The sequence below is a fragment of the Arctopsyche grandis genome, chromosome 9 (assembly GCF_051622035.1).
Source record: "Arctopsyche grandis isolate Sample6627 chromosome 9, ASM5162203v2, whole genome shotgun sequence".
In the NCBI taxonomy this organism is placed as follows: domain Eukaryota; kingdom Metazoa; phylum Arthropoda; class Insecta; order Trichoptera; family Hydropsychidae; genus Arctopsyche; species Arctopsyche grandis.
Window position 1 is genome coordinate 3,785,843 of NC_135363.1, and position 15,643 is coordinate 3,801,485.

A 15,643-nucleotide genomic window follows, 5' to 3' on the forward strand; every position below is an offset into this window, starting at 1 on the left:
GCACTAAAACCTCTCATGCAGTGGCGTGCCGTGAAAATCGCACCGTTTTTGACGCACAGCCTAACTTGCGTGTGCGCGAGCAGGATACAAGGGGACTCGGTATGACGTCACCTAATCCCTTTGCATCCTACTCGCGCACACACAAGTAAGTCTGTGCGACAAAAACACGGACACGCAGATTTTCACGGCACGCCACTGCTATCATGCTATTTTTCATACTTGGGAAATATTAAAATTTCTAGTTGATTGTCAACGGGCCAATATGTTGGTATTACATAGTAGTGTGCACTAGTGGGTTGAATTGAACGCGAATTAAACACTGTTTTGATATGGTGGGCCTACAGATAAAACGATCCATCTACTGTAGAGATAGTCGCCTACGATATTTGAATGGTAACTAGCAATTTCTAGCAACTAGCAAAGTAAATAGAAAGATTTACAATTGAGCATAATAAATCTGAAGCGCCTATTCCGTTGTTTAATAATATTTTGAGGCCTTTTAATTTATTTGGTACTACGCAATCTCGGTGATATGTTGGCAACTGATTTTCCGACAGTTCATGACAAAATAAGTTTTCCGACAAAATAAGGCGGTCGAAATATACCACTAATATTATATAAATAGATACGGCAAGATTTAATTTAGTAAATGGGACTCAAGTCCAGCATGACTCATGACTAAAGCCCGGACCCAGAGGGTGCTGCGTATTGTTCAATTGTTGTAAATGCATTGTTAAAGGTTCGCCGAACGATTTTTTTTGGACTCTAGCTTTGTAAATAGAGCTAAACCGCCCCGATTCCTGGAAAAAGCAATGTGTCTATCCGCAGTCTACTCATGACTAGTCACCGGACCCAGAAGGTGCCGCGTATTGTTCAAAGGTTGTAAATGCATTGTTAAAGGTTTACCGAACCTTTTTTACAAAGGATTTACAACAATGGAACAATGGATAGCACTGTGACTATCCTACCTCTACTCATGACCAGAGATCGGCTTTGCGAAGATGCTTACCAAATAATAAAACGCTCCATTTGTGTTCAAAGCAATAGAGCAAAAAAAAATCATGGTTGATTTTTTCCTATCAGAGTTCAAGTCCTCGATTGAAAAGAATTTATTCCGAGTATTTCAGCAGAGCTGTTGGTCAGACTTGGATATTATTGATTCCAAGTAAATCCTATCAGAGTTTGCCAATTTATCTGATTTCATTGTTGAAACGGTTCCTCATCAAACTGGCAAAACCATCTTACTAGTTGTCACTACTATTTGATTTCAAATCTATGCACCCCGTAATGGAAAAATATTTATTTAAAAAAAATTACGATCAGCTGGCAGCTTGAGTCTGACTTACCTACCTCACATTTCTATCTTCAATTCAGTCCGAAATTGGTGACGACCTCAAGTCGTGTTCAGACAGGTCAAAGACTGACCGTGACATCGCTGAAATCGACCATGATGCACCGGTGAAGTGCCCCATAGTCCATTTAGTCTTGTCTGGGATGTACAATATAAATGGAACTTTGTTCTGTTCAATGTTTTTTTTATTATAACACGCAATTTCGCAGTGCCACAAGCTTTTTTTAATGTAATCGTAACGTTTTATTGTGTTTTTTTTTTTTTTCAGATTCATCTCGACCACTTTCGACGATCGGCTGCAGCGTGATTCACCTTTTCGTCAGTGGTATTGTGAAGTGAAACTGTCCAATAATCCTCTCATTTCGTCACATATTGTGCTCCAAAAAAATTCGTTGCAATATTAAAGTCGACTGAAGAATAGTCAAAATGGCTTTCGCCAAGTTGTCGTCGGTCATAGTACTCTACTTGTTCGTCGTTGAAAGTGCTTCCGGTCTGGTTGTGGACTATTACTGTTCCACCAACACCTTCGGCTCCAACTCTTCATACTTGCAGTTCACCAAAGAGGTCAGCTCGACCGAGTACGCGGTCGTCAACCGGTTCAAGAGTCTCCATTGCTGTGCTAAAGGTTACAGGAGTATAGAATGGTGAGTCCTCTTCTTCTTTTACCGTGCTTTTTTTTTGCATATATTAACGTCTACAGTGCGTCTCCGACTCTTACTTCTATTCTATTCTGATTACTTCTATTCATACTATACAGCAGCGCACGTTCAGACAAGTTTTGGCCGAGTGCAAGGCAAAATCGGCTTACATATACATTACAGAGCGCGACGACATGGTGCAATATTGTTCGTAACTCAATATTGATACAATATGACTTCTCCGAAAATATTCATATGTACACGCGCAATTTCTTTACTATGTTTCGTTTCATTACTCGCTACTATGACGTCACGTTGTGTGTAAATATTTCCACAGTGGCCAAAGAAAACGGGTTTTCTTGATACGTTATGGCGATATGTATTGCTGTATATATATAGGTAATATGAATAGATTCTGTCGGCTACTTCTGTTAAGTTTGCGCCACGTACACATTACGGAACATATATATGTGTTCATATAGAATGTACCAAATAATACTTTTCATACTGTTAAATGACGATGTAACAATTTTTTATATTAATAAATAGCAAAGATCGACTTTTGTCAATTTCTTAGAAAAACCATGCTTTTTACAAGCATTTTATTTGCTCTCTTGCTATGAAAATTGATGGAACGGTCTTTTGTTATTTAAAAAGTCGCGTTAAGTCGGTTTCTGTTAATTAGTTATCCTGGTGACTTACAGTCAGTCTTTAAAAACTTATGGAGAATAGATTTCTCAGCAGAAAAGTCTGTCGATAAATCTCTGCTTACGATATTTGCTGTGGTGAGAGACAGATTTTTCAAGCAATAACTTATTTTATGTATTGCAGTGTCGGGATCAAAATTTTGTACATTAAGAATTGTATACATTAAAAATAATAATTAAAACTACTATACATACATAATAATTAAAACTTCATTCATTCCTTAAAAACCCTTTTTTAATTAAGTGTTTGAGTAATTAAATACATATGTCTCGACCGTTTGGGTACTTCGTAGGTCGTTGGTATTTGCTCCAGGTGAGATTAGAAATAAATACGTTTCGTTGTGTAATGGATTCCGAGAATTGGATAATGCCACTGTACCGCCATGTATGTATGTACGTACGTAAGTGGGATGGTCTATTGATCGAGGCTCAACGTGTTAATTGCATTTTGGATGTCGGACCTATAATTGAAATCCGCTTCATACAGTACAGCTTTTAATTAGAGCTACCGTCTCTATATCATTGCATATGCAGTTCTCGAAAAAAAAATTGTTGCGCATATAGTGAGAAAACTTCTGGCAACTCGGCCAAGTTTGATGAAAAATGTGTTTGTCGCATAAGGCAATACTAGAACGACTGGTGTAAACAATGAAATCAACGATTACCATCATGAATCATTTACCGTTGGACAAAACATACATATGCTCTCTTCAATTCTCATATATTCTAGGTTACTAGGTGGTTAGCAAGCATGTCATTGGATGGTTGCTATTTAAACGTTTTATCTACATATTTGACAATATGATATCTAAACGCACTTATGAAACCACTCGTTTATTGAAGTTATGAATTTACTATTGTTGGGTCGTAGCTGCCTTTCTTCACCGTAAAATTGTCAGTAATGAAAGACTCGGCGATTGAGACTTGTCATAGTTAGGAAAAAAATAACATTTTAAACTGATTCAATTTGAATTATTTACATACCTACCAGATAAATGTAATAATAATAGAAGCGGCATAAGGCGCCACAGTGTTGCAAGATTGCGGTATGGCTACCGCCATACTTAATTAGTTTTCGCCACAGTCGTGTTTAGCATGCATTGTGCAACTTTTAACGATGCACTTCCCCATCTTGCGAGTAATTCGAACAAATGTTTATCTGACGTATGTCTAACACTAAATACAACTATGGTGGAAACTACTTAAGTATGACGGTAGCCATACTATGGTAATATTACAACACTAGGACCCTAAAGCCACTTATTTTATTATGACATTTCTATGGTGCATACTATTTAATCTACACACTCTTGGGTACCATTCGAGCAAGTTTTTCGACTCATATATGGACATATATTACCCACTATCAAAATTCCAATTTTCACTTGCTTTACTATGTCAACTTCCCTTTTCACCTATGTATGTATGTACGAATAAATGTGTTTTGCTTTATGTTTATCCTCCTATATACCCAACATGTGAAACGTTCCACACTTGTCTGAATACTATGAACTTAATCATTCGTCTTCTTCATATTCGAATATGGCAATGATGATGATGACGATGGAAATCAAACAGGATAATTAATTCAAGCAAAATATTAAGCAATCTGCAGTTACCCTTTAAAGAAAATGAAGGGTTTTATAGTTTGTAGGAGTATTGTGTTTCTCGGAATAGCACTGCAGATATTGGATCATAGGTGACACAGTTCGGTGGAATAGACACTGCGAAAATTGGAGAGCTTCCAGCCAATCAAGTGCAACGAATTGAGAGTGTCTCATAAAACAGAAGTGGATCGCAGAATAATGGGTATTTTAGGGCGAGATAATTCCACGAACCAGATCACATTACCCTCCTCTGTGCATTCGAGAGTCTGGAGAAAGTACGTATATGATTGAGTCTTGGGTCGTTTTTCACTTGTTTCACACCTGATAATTGTCAAGTATTGTTTAGAAAGCGTGCATGTTATTTCTCACTAGTGTAACAATGGGCTTTTTGTACCCCCCTCTAGGAGTCCTTTCGTTGTTTGGAATTTCATGGTTTTGCAACGCGCGCGCTCGTTTACATTCTTCTATCCCCTCACAGTTGCCATTTCTGCTTTTTTTGGCTTCGTGCTGTTGTTGAATCGGTGCTTCTTATTTTCTATTATTGCTATTGTGATTCGATTTTCCGGCCGTTTCTAGGTTTCTTCACAATGCGACGCCTCTGCACAAACAAACCGTTTGCTGGAGTACAATATTTAACTCAGCTTTGTTGGCGATAGGTACTTACAAATGTGTAAGTAATAAATGGAAAAATATACATCACACTCGTATCCATCGAATGTAGCGAAAAATGTTTTGATAATATCATCATCATCCGCGTTCAACGATTGTCCATTGACTATCAGATGAAACATTGTAAATCATGCTTATATGTAGGTATAGTCAAATCATTGACATGTCCGGTAATAAAGAGGAAATAAAGAGACTTATTAAATAAGGATGTAGTGCATTTGGACAAATGAATGCCATTTTAAAATACAAAATGCCACTTTGTCTGAAGAAAAAGATCTCCGATCATCGTGTCTTGCTAGTGATGATATGTGGGTGGAATAACTTGGGAAAGCTGCATAAAGTCCAATACACTAAATAAATCACGGAACTCTGTGTGCTTAGCATAACTAGGAAATATAAAAATCGGATTTTTTGGGTGTGAAGTATGACAAGGGTAGTTGATATAATAGAGATTAAAAGGGTTGAACTGGCAATGGGCGGCTTACGTAGTTAGAAGAACGGACAGTGGATGGACGAAATAAGTGTAGTGAATAGTACCTGAGAGAATATAAAAGGATACAGGGGAGATGGGTTTATGAAATTTGCAAAAATATGTGGGATGAGATGAATGAGAGTTGCCCAAAACCATGGAAATGAATGGAAACGAGAGGCCTTCATCTAGCTGATGATTAAACGAGTTTTCCCAAAGCCGAGACCCATTGCATTTTAGGCCGGATACTTACATATAAGGGTATGAAAAGTTTAGTCTTACAGTTAGTTATGTAGTTTAGAAAGTCAAACGGAGGCGGAACCACTCCGTAGTCTCCTTTTTTTAAATTTCTAGTAGTACTGTTACTTTTGATCTTTAAGATACATATTTTTTTTCATCTGCAACAGTATGATCTTTTTGATGGTTGGTTTCTAATCGAATATTTTTCTTGACTTCTTAATTCTGACCCTTTGGCTTCAGCATAACGCACCGTCGCCGCGGCTATATAGCAAATAAAATTATATTTAATACGCTTCTGAGCCTGAATAATGCTTGGAATTGAACGTGTGTCGTTTATGGCCGAATTCTACGGTTCCATTCTTCTTTTGAAAATCTGCATCAAAATCTCTTTATCTTCTTCGCATTATGGACAAGTTCCCATACAATGCGCCTCACTTCTAAAGCTTCGTTTCAATTGAGCTCTCCCAAACTATCTACCGTATAGGTTTTTTTTTTTTGCTAAGCCACCTCAATTTTTCTGCTCTATTATGCTCGAACTCGAGTGCTGGGTCTCGATGGAACGCACAGGTAAACAACGTTATTCCCCGCTTCTGCGAAATTTAATACGTCGCTCAAGTCTCAACTCCAAAGCCACTCTAAATTGTTTTCATCGTGCGGAAAATTCTGTGATCAAAGGCTAAAATTACCTTTTACTCGTGATTGAGTCATATTCGAACCGCCAGTTTCTAGGAATCCATCTTCTCTTTTATTATCTTTACGTATGTACGTAGTCTTTGCGATAAATTGTTGGTTTGTAATTTAAAATACAGCCAATTTAAATTGAATTTTGTACTACATATATACAATCAACTTGATCTATTCGATTCATAGCATCTAATGTACGCGGTATGTATAAAAGTTTATACTTGAATTGAAACTGTTTCTGAGCACTCGACGTTTTACTATTAATTCGCGCGCGCGCTTATTAATTACCTTACACTATATGTACATATATATGACATAAGTTTATTTTAAATCAATTCCTTTTCGAAGCCACCCGTTGAACTTTCAACGGACACAACACTAGTATTGTATAAAAATTAATGTGCCCATTCTGACTTTACATGTATTTAATATACATTGGTAGATTCGGATTAAATCGAATGCAATACATATGTAATAAAATATAGAGTGAAAAAAGAAAAAGTTATAGGCGTTTAAACAATTGAAATCTGACATGGCGAAAAGTGAGAAGAGGTTAAAAAACGCTGGATAAACGTCAGGGAGAAGTTCGAGGGAGTATTTTCAAACGTGTCTATTACGATTATTTTCACCATCGTAAGTATGAAAACGATCGGATAAGATGCAAATTTTTTCCTTAATAGTAATCGTAAGTGAAAGTAAGAAGAGGTTAGTAATAATTAGTAAAAATGGCAATCGTTTTTATCTTGGTGATTATCGTTTAATAATCCATTTTTGTTCTAATCCATTATAATCCATCAGACAATAATTCAATTATATAATATAATTTATACTACGATAAAATACAGTAGATCTGTTAACACTCATATATATATTATGCATACAATAACGTATACAATATGATTATCATTTAGTATTTCGTTTAAGAAGGCCCACCCCTACTCCTTGAAATAAGTGCGCAAGAGCTACAATCAGTATAGGATCGTAGCGTGCGCATATTTTCCGTAGGGTGGGGGTGAGCCTTAGTCGATAGAATATTATTTATCAATCAATTTTTCAACATACTTGGGGGGGGGGGGGGGGCTGCAAAGCCAATTGACACAAGGGGTGTTAAACATTCAGTTTTATGAATACAGTAACAAAATCAAAATTTATCATTATCCATATATGTATGTATGTATATCTACATATGACCATAATAAAACAGGTTATGGAGTGTTTTGAAGCATTGCAATATTGCAAAATTTTATATTATACCTACGCTTAATGAATTCTTAAGTACCTACGAATTTATGTACGTTTTGTTTATAACGTGCAGTGACTCCCAATTGTTGTGTACGAAACTGTATATCTATGTATGTATCTTGGTTTTTTTTTAATTTATTGTATCGTTTCGATATCGATCTATTGTCCGTTTGCGTGTTTTTCCCTATAACGTACTCCGTTTTACGCGACCAATTTTCTTTCGTTTTCCACTCAACGGAAAATTATCAATTCTGAGAAACGCACGTACAAAATAATAATAATACACATACGTTCTGGTTTTCCGTGTATCGATCGTTCCCTCGAATTTCATAGACGAGTTATAATAATTTCCCCGACAATTTTCTAAGAATTTTTCTCACCCTTATCACTATGATTTTTTTTTTTTTTTTGTAACTTAGCTTTTGACAGGGTTCGTGATCGCGAAAATTTCAACGCGCGACTTTGGCCGCATTTCGGACTTTTCCCAGAATTTGATAATCGTCGTTTGATGTCGTCATTCTGATTTCCCTGACCTGTCCATTACTATACGTTCTGTTCCAGGGGCGTGCGAACTGCGCCCCACGAACCGCAAGCGGTCCCATGAAGACAAATTGCGACACACCTCGAAAAATATTCAAAAATGTGTTTTGATCGATTGCTATTCACTCAAGTCACGTTTCACCGCGGGTGGTCGTCTCGACTATTGATACCAGAAACGTTAGTATTAGAATAACATTATCAACGTTAAGTGTTTTTTTTCCCATTGTACTTACAGCTTAAAACAAATTATCGGTTCTTGTTAAAAGTATTTTATGTAAAAACCGGGTTATATATTGGGTACCATTTATCGGCCCGGCAAATAAAAAGAATGCCCCTCTCTAAAATAGCTCGCACGACAGATTCACAGACAGACAGGCAAATCAAATGTCAAAGTGGGTTGCCACTAACAAATATAAATACCGACCCTAAAAGCCTACTCTTAAATTAATAGGACCAACCCTAACTTAACCTAACCTAACCGTCTGTTATCGGTGAACAGACGGTCTGTGAAAGAGATAACTGCATACGTAATGGCATAGTAAACGAGATCTTGGTGAACAGACGGGGTGAGAAAGAGATGGCCATATACGTAATGCCTGGAGCGCATCCTCGGTTCACGGAAAATCTGTGAACGAGTTGTGGTGTCACCATATTTACGATTCTAGTATGTATCTTGAAAGTTTTGTTATTTATGATACATACTTCAACCAGGAGTAAAAAATAAATAAATGAGGTATCAGATGGTCGTTATTGTGATAAAAGTATCCATCCCACACGATTAATATTTAGACCACCACAAAATTTTCCTATTTACGTGTGCTCACACATTATATTACACAAAAATGGGTTGGGTCTCGTTTGCGGACTTATACTACACACGTACATATGAACGATTCGAAAAAAGTTTGCTGACCCCTGTTGTACACACACACTCAATTTAATATAATAATTGCTGCCAAACGACTGTTTACATTTCACCAGCGAGGTTATTAATCAGTCGACAATAATGCTCCGAAGGACATTAGTCCCATATACCGGTTTTGCGCGAGTAGGACTTGGATCTGAATTGTGGCACATGATTCGATTGAGTCACGTAAATATGTAGTAGGTGAGAGAGACGGAGAGAGGAGCACCTACGAATAGTATGACTCATTTTGCAGTAGTAGCATTGGGTACGTATTAGGAAAAAAAATAGGTGTAGCACACTATCGGTACCCAAAACTTTGTTGGAATCGTTCCAAACGCGTGTAGTAAACGTATCGATCGAGCAACAGGTGTTAACCTTTTGAGTAGTGAGTTAATTTGAACACCAGAAACGTCTCAGGAGTGAGTTTTTTTTTCGGAATCAACTGACTTGAAAAATCCGAGCGAACACTCTTATTTTGTGGGAAGTTTTAAAGTTGACATATTTCGCTCGATTATATGATTGATTTATTGCCCGGCGGCGGTTTTGCCTTGCATCTCGAACCAAATTCTCTCGAAAATAAATCTATAATTTTACGCTAAATTATTTTTATGAGGGTCAAATGAAATAAATTTAGTCAGAGGTTTCAATGTTATTCGTTCGGAACATATTTTATAGTTTTTACACGTGGAAAATATTACTTTGGAAAAAAAATTGTCATCATGTTCAGTCATAAAAATTTAACTGGCTTTCACGCCTCGTTAAATTTGGTTTCTTTATTCGAATACAAAAATATATATACACAAGAGTGAAAGAGAAACCTCAGCAACACTTGAAAAAAAACGAGATGCAAATATGTCGAACAATGAGAGAGGTAGAGTATTTTGAGTGATTGAACGTGTCAAATCGTACAAGTACGGCCGTACTCTGGCGGGGCCATTTTTCTTGCCACGTACCCGTACGGCCGTACTCCTCAAAGGGTTAATGTTTGGCTTTCGTCTGTTGTTAATTTGAATTTGATTGTGTTGTGTCGTATTTGCTGTTGTAAAAAGGTCGTGCCTTAGCTCCGAAAGGTCTGATGTCGAATTTTGAGCTAATTTGTAGACTTTATTCTCGATTTCAATTGGTGCTTAGTGCTTTCTATTGAGGTGAGGTGAGCTCACAATGAAGTATCTACTTTCCCTTTTTTGTCATCTGTAAAAAGTAGAAGGAATAATAACTTCTGGGTTAGATGGATGTCCTTATTGATCTCGATTTTAGCCAGTAATACAAATAGTGAGTGTAGGAAAGGCTTTTCTCCGATTTTTTTTTGTCTCATTGAAGAAATGTTGGATTTGCAAGAAGACTAATTTATGTCGTAGGTAAGGCATGGAAATATTTGCCTTCGTGACAAAATATTGTTATATAGTTAGTACAAAAATAAATAGAACTTATTTTAGAACTGTCAGATTGGGAATCACGTAACGAATCGCAGTTAATCTACCGTATAGTTGCTGATCATTCAGACCGTTAAATAAACTGCAATTATGTTACATGAGTTTGATTTGCTATATAATTTCTATCTACGTACTGGGTATTGCGTCTAATAATCATATGTACATATGACGTATAATACGTACATAGATTGAGATAGGCTAATGATTGCCACATTTACCGTAATTGATTTGATTCGAACCAACCGTTAAAAATTTTTGTCGAGCTAAGCCCTAACATTACCTAAATGCATTGCGAAACTGAAACGAAATGTAATTGGCCATCGCGGGTCGAGTGAGGAATGAATGCGATAGCATGTACATACATTTTAGGTAAGTCTCATTCTACATAGATTGGTTCGAATACAACATTACTCATTTGGCGTAACTGTTTTGTGAAATATCAGCCCCCTTTTTAATTTGACATAAACATGTGAAAAAGACCATTAAAGATTCACCGTACATATCATATACATATAATAGCGCTTTTCTGTGTATCCGTGTGTGATAACGCTCGCCGTACTATAATAGTCATATTATAGACAAACTTATGTACGTCACAGCTAAAACACTGTCAACAAAATATAATAACGAAAGAAACAACTTCTATATATACTGTCTGCTACCAATGTTCCTTCTAGCGCAATAAGTCTCTGAGCATTTAGCGTCATTATTGAAAATTTATCTAATTGATTAATTAATTTTTCTATTGGTGTTTATATGTAGGTAGTTTTTACAATTTTTTCCATATTAAACAATTAAATATAAATATTAAATTAAATATATTTAAAAGGTATTTAAAAAAAAATACGATCTTGTGCGGATCGAATACAGAACCGATACATTTCTTTTTTTTTAATTAATAGCTTAAGAGGGCTGGACAGCAGCGCCTTGTCCATACAAACGTACTATACTTCTCCCTTCCTCAATTATGGCACTAGACAAATTATTTTTTAATATGCTATGGATATCCACCATTGGGGTGCATCTATCGTTTTATTTTTTTTGATTAATTATTTTTTATATGAGCTAGGAGCCGCCAAACATCTATAAAATCGCCTCTTTTTTACACCCACGAAACGAGTCCAGCGTGCTTATTTAACGGTCGATTTAAAAAAAAATACGCCGATAGATGCACAGAAAGTATATTTCTCATACCGATGATGAAATTTTTTTAAAAATTGGTCCAGGTTTGGAGGAGAAAATAGAATACGAAACCTCGATTTTGTCAATTTAAAATACGTTTTATCTGGTCGAAGCGCAACTGTCGCATTCACTCAATAATATACATACACTCAATATATATATCGAAGAAAGGAACGGTAACAAAATTAAGGTTTCGGCTGTACAGCCCTCTTAATATGCCATAACCCATGCGATGATATTTCATCGGGCACAACACCAGTAATTCAATATGCATACGTGAAGTAAAATGAAAATCGAAATAATAAATGAAGAATCAGAATTGAAATGGTTCGATTTTAAACGACTCCGATTCCACAGCCCTGGTTCAATAAAAATATTTATATTTTTACTGCCTCACTGACACAGCCTACCATATAAAATGTTGGATTTCGGTATTAAAACATTGGCTAAACAAATAATCCGTAACATAACATTTGCTATCGCAACTTCTCAGAACTATTTACCTACCTATGTTTATAATCCATATTCTAGGCACCCGCACATTTTAATTTGTACTGTACGTACTTCAGACTATATAATTGTTCCGTTTAAAACCGCAGTTTGTGAAGCTCGATCGTGCACAATTGAAGTTTAAATGTCGTCATCGTCGCCTTCGCGTCTCTCGTTGCATTGTCTTCTTTTCCAGAAAATTAAAAAAAAAATGAGCGATAATGTCACGTGCAGAATATTTGAGAACGTCGTGCGTATCTGATGATGACGCGCGTGACGTAATCGCTCGGATAAAGCGCGGGCCACACGGGGCCGTATTAAACGTCGTTCACACGCGGCCGGATGAAACGCATATAACGCATAATTCGAATCCAGTGCGGTGCATTGGCGTATCGTAACAATTTTTAATTCGCAGGCAATCGTCATTGTGCGGTGTTGACACGAGTGTGTACTTACGTACGTAATGCGGTTATTATTTCTCTTCTGCGAATCCGCTCGCTCGTTTCAACTTCCTTCTTTTATCTACCCTTTTAACCTAACCCAGTTTCGCAATTCGTATTGCATCACATACATATATATATATACATATGTACATTTGCATGGCTCATATGAGCGCAACCCATGGCACTGTTCCTCGAATCGATATTTCAGTGAATGCGTCCGACAGATATGAACGTGGATGGTTTGCTCTTATTCGAGAGATTTGAAACGTTGCAAATTTAGGAATTGATTATGTTAGTGTTGTGTAGCCTGTGACTTTTGTCTGCATGTGGAATGAGGGAGGATTAAGTCGTTCATCTTTTCGGACAATCATCATCAACATCATTTGCATCCATTCACCATCCACTGCTGGATGAAGACCTTTTCAACACGCTTCCACTCGTCTCTATTTTGTCTCATCCATCTCGCCCCACATTTTTTTCATAATTTCGTCTACCTATCTTCCTTGAAGTCTTCCTTTTACTTTTTTACATTCTCTCGGGTACCATTACAGCTCTTCTTTTGTCTACCTTTGGTGCATTCCTCTATCTGCTTGACCCGTTCATTACCACTACCCATGTCATACATACTTCTCAACCATCTAATTCGCTTACTATGACGAATATACAACGCTCCATACTTCTTCCTCATTATGACGAACATACAACGTTCCATACTTCTTTGAATGCAAAGGACTTGGTATACCATCTTGGCGCTGAATTTTTTAAGTTTTGCATCCATACATCATCACATAAGATCTTTTTCTTCAGGCAAAGTGTTCATTCGTCCAAACGCACTCCATCCTAGTTTCATAGTACATCTATTTATTTTATTTCTACTGTATGTTTGTTTGTGTCTGCTATGAAAATCTATTATTTTTATAATTTAGAACTATCAAATTTGAATGTAACTTTTTCAGAAAAGTTTAATTTTATTTATTCACTCCCCGAGCAACGCCCGGCAATTCTGCATTGCCGTAAGCAATTTGTAAATGATACTGTTTTTGCTAAATATTGGATGGTTGCATAAGTTGATGTCAAATTATACTACATTTATGCAACCATCACAGTGACGCTGTACTTCTTCTCTACACTCCTGACTCTCAACATAAGTTAGTTAGATTCACTTTTAACGTTAGCGGGAGGTTTGAGTTCGATTTGCTTTATGCTGAGCTATGTTTGAAAAACACTGAACTCTGATTGGTCGAGTCGTGGCGTTGACAGCCATAAGGGCCGGGCCGCACCGCTCAACTCGCGAACAACTTGGTTGAGGGTGACCAGACCAATGCATGCAGGTAGATGGGACATGCCACACCCGTCAACTTGTTTGTCGCACACATTTCCATACATTTTTTCGTGTTGCGCGACTAGTCGGCCGACAAAGTTGCACGTTGCGGCCCGGCCCTAATGCTGCATTTACACGAGGCCAATTGTTAGACATTCCACCAAGCCAAGCCAGTATTGGCTATTGGTGTATTGTTTCGGATCGCTTATTTATATATTGGCTTGGCTTAGTGTAGTGTCTTAAAACTTGGCCACGTGTAAATGCAACATAAAGAGTAGGCTTGTTTTAGTTGTCAGTGTCCATTGCATATGTATAAACCTGAGAGGTATGGACACCTTGTTGTAATTACCGATTATCTTCACAAGTTCATTGATATGGTTGTTAGTGATTCTTTCATAGTCTCCTGGTTAATTTGTTAGTAATGTCTATGACTAAATTGGTCATTTTTTTTGTCATTTAGTGATATTTCGATTTTTTGCTTCGAGTCAGTGTATTGAAATGTGGAAGGATGTCGAGGAAGGGGGTAATTTTCTCACCGGCATTTTTCTAACCTAACCACAAGCATGCGGATCTCATGTAAGCGTTGATCCTTTGAGGTGGTGAACTCGCTTTCGACGAGGCAACTATTATATTTAGATTGCAGAATGATCGAAACCGCAAATGAGCTAATGCACGCTTATATTTATTCATACGTGTATTACCTATATATGCGATAAGATATACGCAATCATATCGTTTTATAGATCGCGATAGCGGTCATTCAACACAACTCGCGTATTTAAATGATCATTTATTATTTTGTTTGTTTGTTGTACACGCAACTGCAAATAACGGATTCTAAAAGGATGGTTAACGAGCGCGTAATTATTAAGCACATATCAGATACATGATATATGTGTGTTTGCAATAATATAATAATATACTATCGCTTGTGTTTGCTTCCCGTTGGTTCTCACTCGCGCAAAGTTCCCAGCTTTGCCCTGTTCAGTTTTTAGTCTTGTAAAACTACCGTCTGGTTTAGCCGACATTCTTCAGTATATCGGACTATGATCGATTCTGAGGTTTATATCACAAGGCTAGAATGTTGTATGTGTTAAATCATTACAAGGTTTAATGAAGTGTAAATTACACTTATATTGCACATTCAAAGCTGAAGGTCATGCATTCGCATGCAAAAAGTAGATAGCTTGCGGACCCTTTAACTTGATATCGCTTATTTGTATTGATGCTGCAGACAAAAAGCGACCGCTTTCATTTGTATTATATGAGATTGTTTTTTTTTTTTTAATCATAAACAACTTACTAGTAAGAGCCGGGTCAAACCTGGTGACTTGTGGGCAGGGCAGAGCTAAAAAAGTCTTAGATATATTTTTAATATGCGAAAAATTAAAACGGTTAGAAAAATACCTATGTTAAATGCTATTTTTTGAAATAATCGAATAAGAAAGTATGATAAGTGGGTACGATTTTACATGGACACAAAGAATGCCCGGATCGAAAAATAAGAAACATTTATCATTACAGAAACATATGTATTTTTATGTAGAATAATATAAAATATTAATATCGATCAGTCGAACGTCCCAACACGGGGCCCCTGAAGTAGTCCGGGCCCTGGAACTTTAACCCTAGCTTCCCCCCCCCCCTGTCGGCGGCTATGCTTGTGAGAGACTTTGTTACCAAAGCGTAGTTGCTCGTGATCTTTACCTAAATAAATAAAA

The 15,643-nt window shown here is 36.9% G+C and overlaps 1 protein-coding gene across 1 annotated transcript in view; it reads left to right on the top strand.

Moving 5' to 3' along the window:
* Positions 1–15,643, top strand: part of LOC143917065 (fibroblast growth factor receptor 4-like) — a 97,401-nt gene that overhangs the window by 5,109 nt on the left and 76,649 nt on the right. The window contains exon 2 of the mRNA XM_077438459.1: positions 1,620–1,995. Within this exon, the coding sequence (XP_077294585.1) occupies positions 1,778–1,995 (218 nt within the window). The 5' untranslated portion in view covers positions 1,620–1,777. The remainder of the gene's footprint in view (positions 1–1,619; positions 1,996–15,643) is intronic.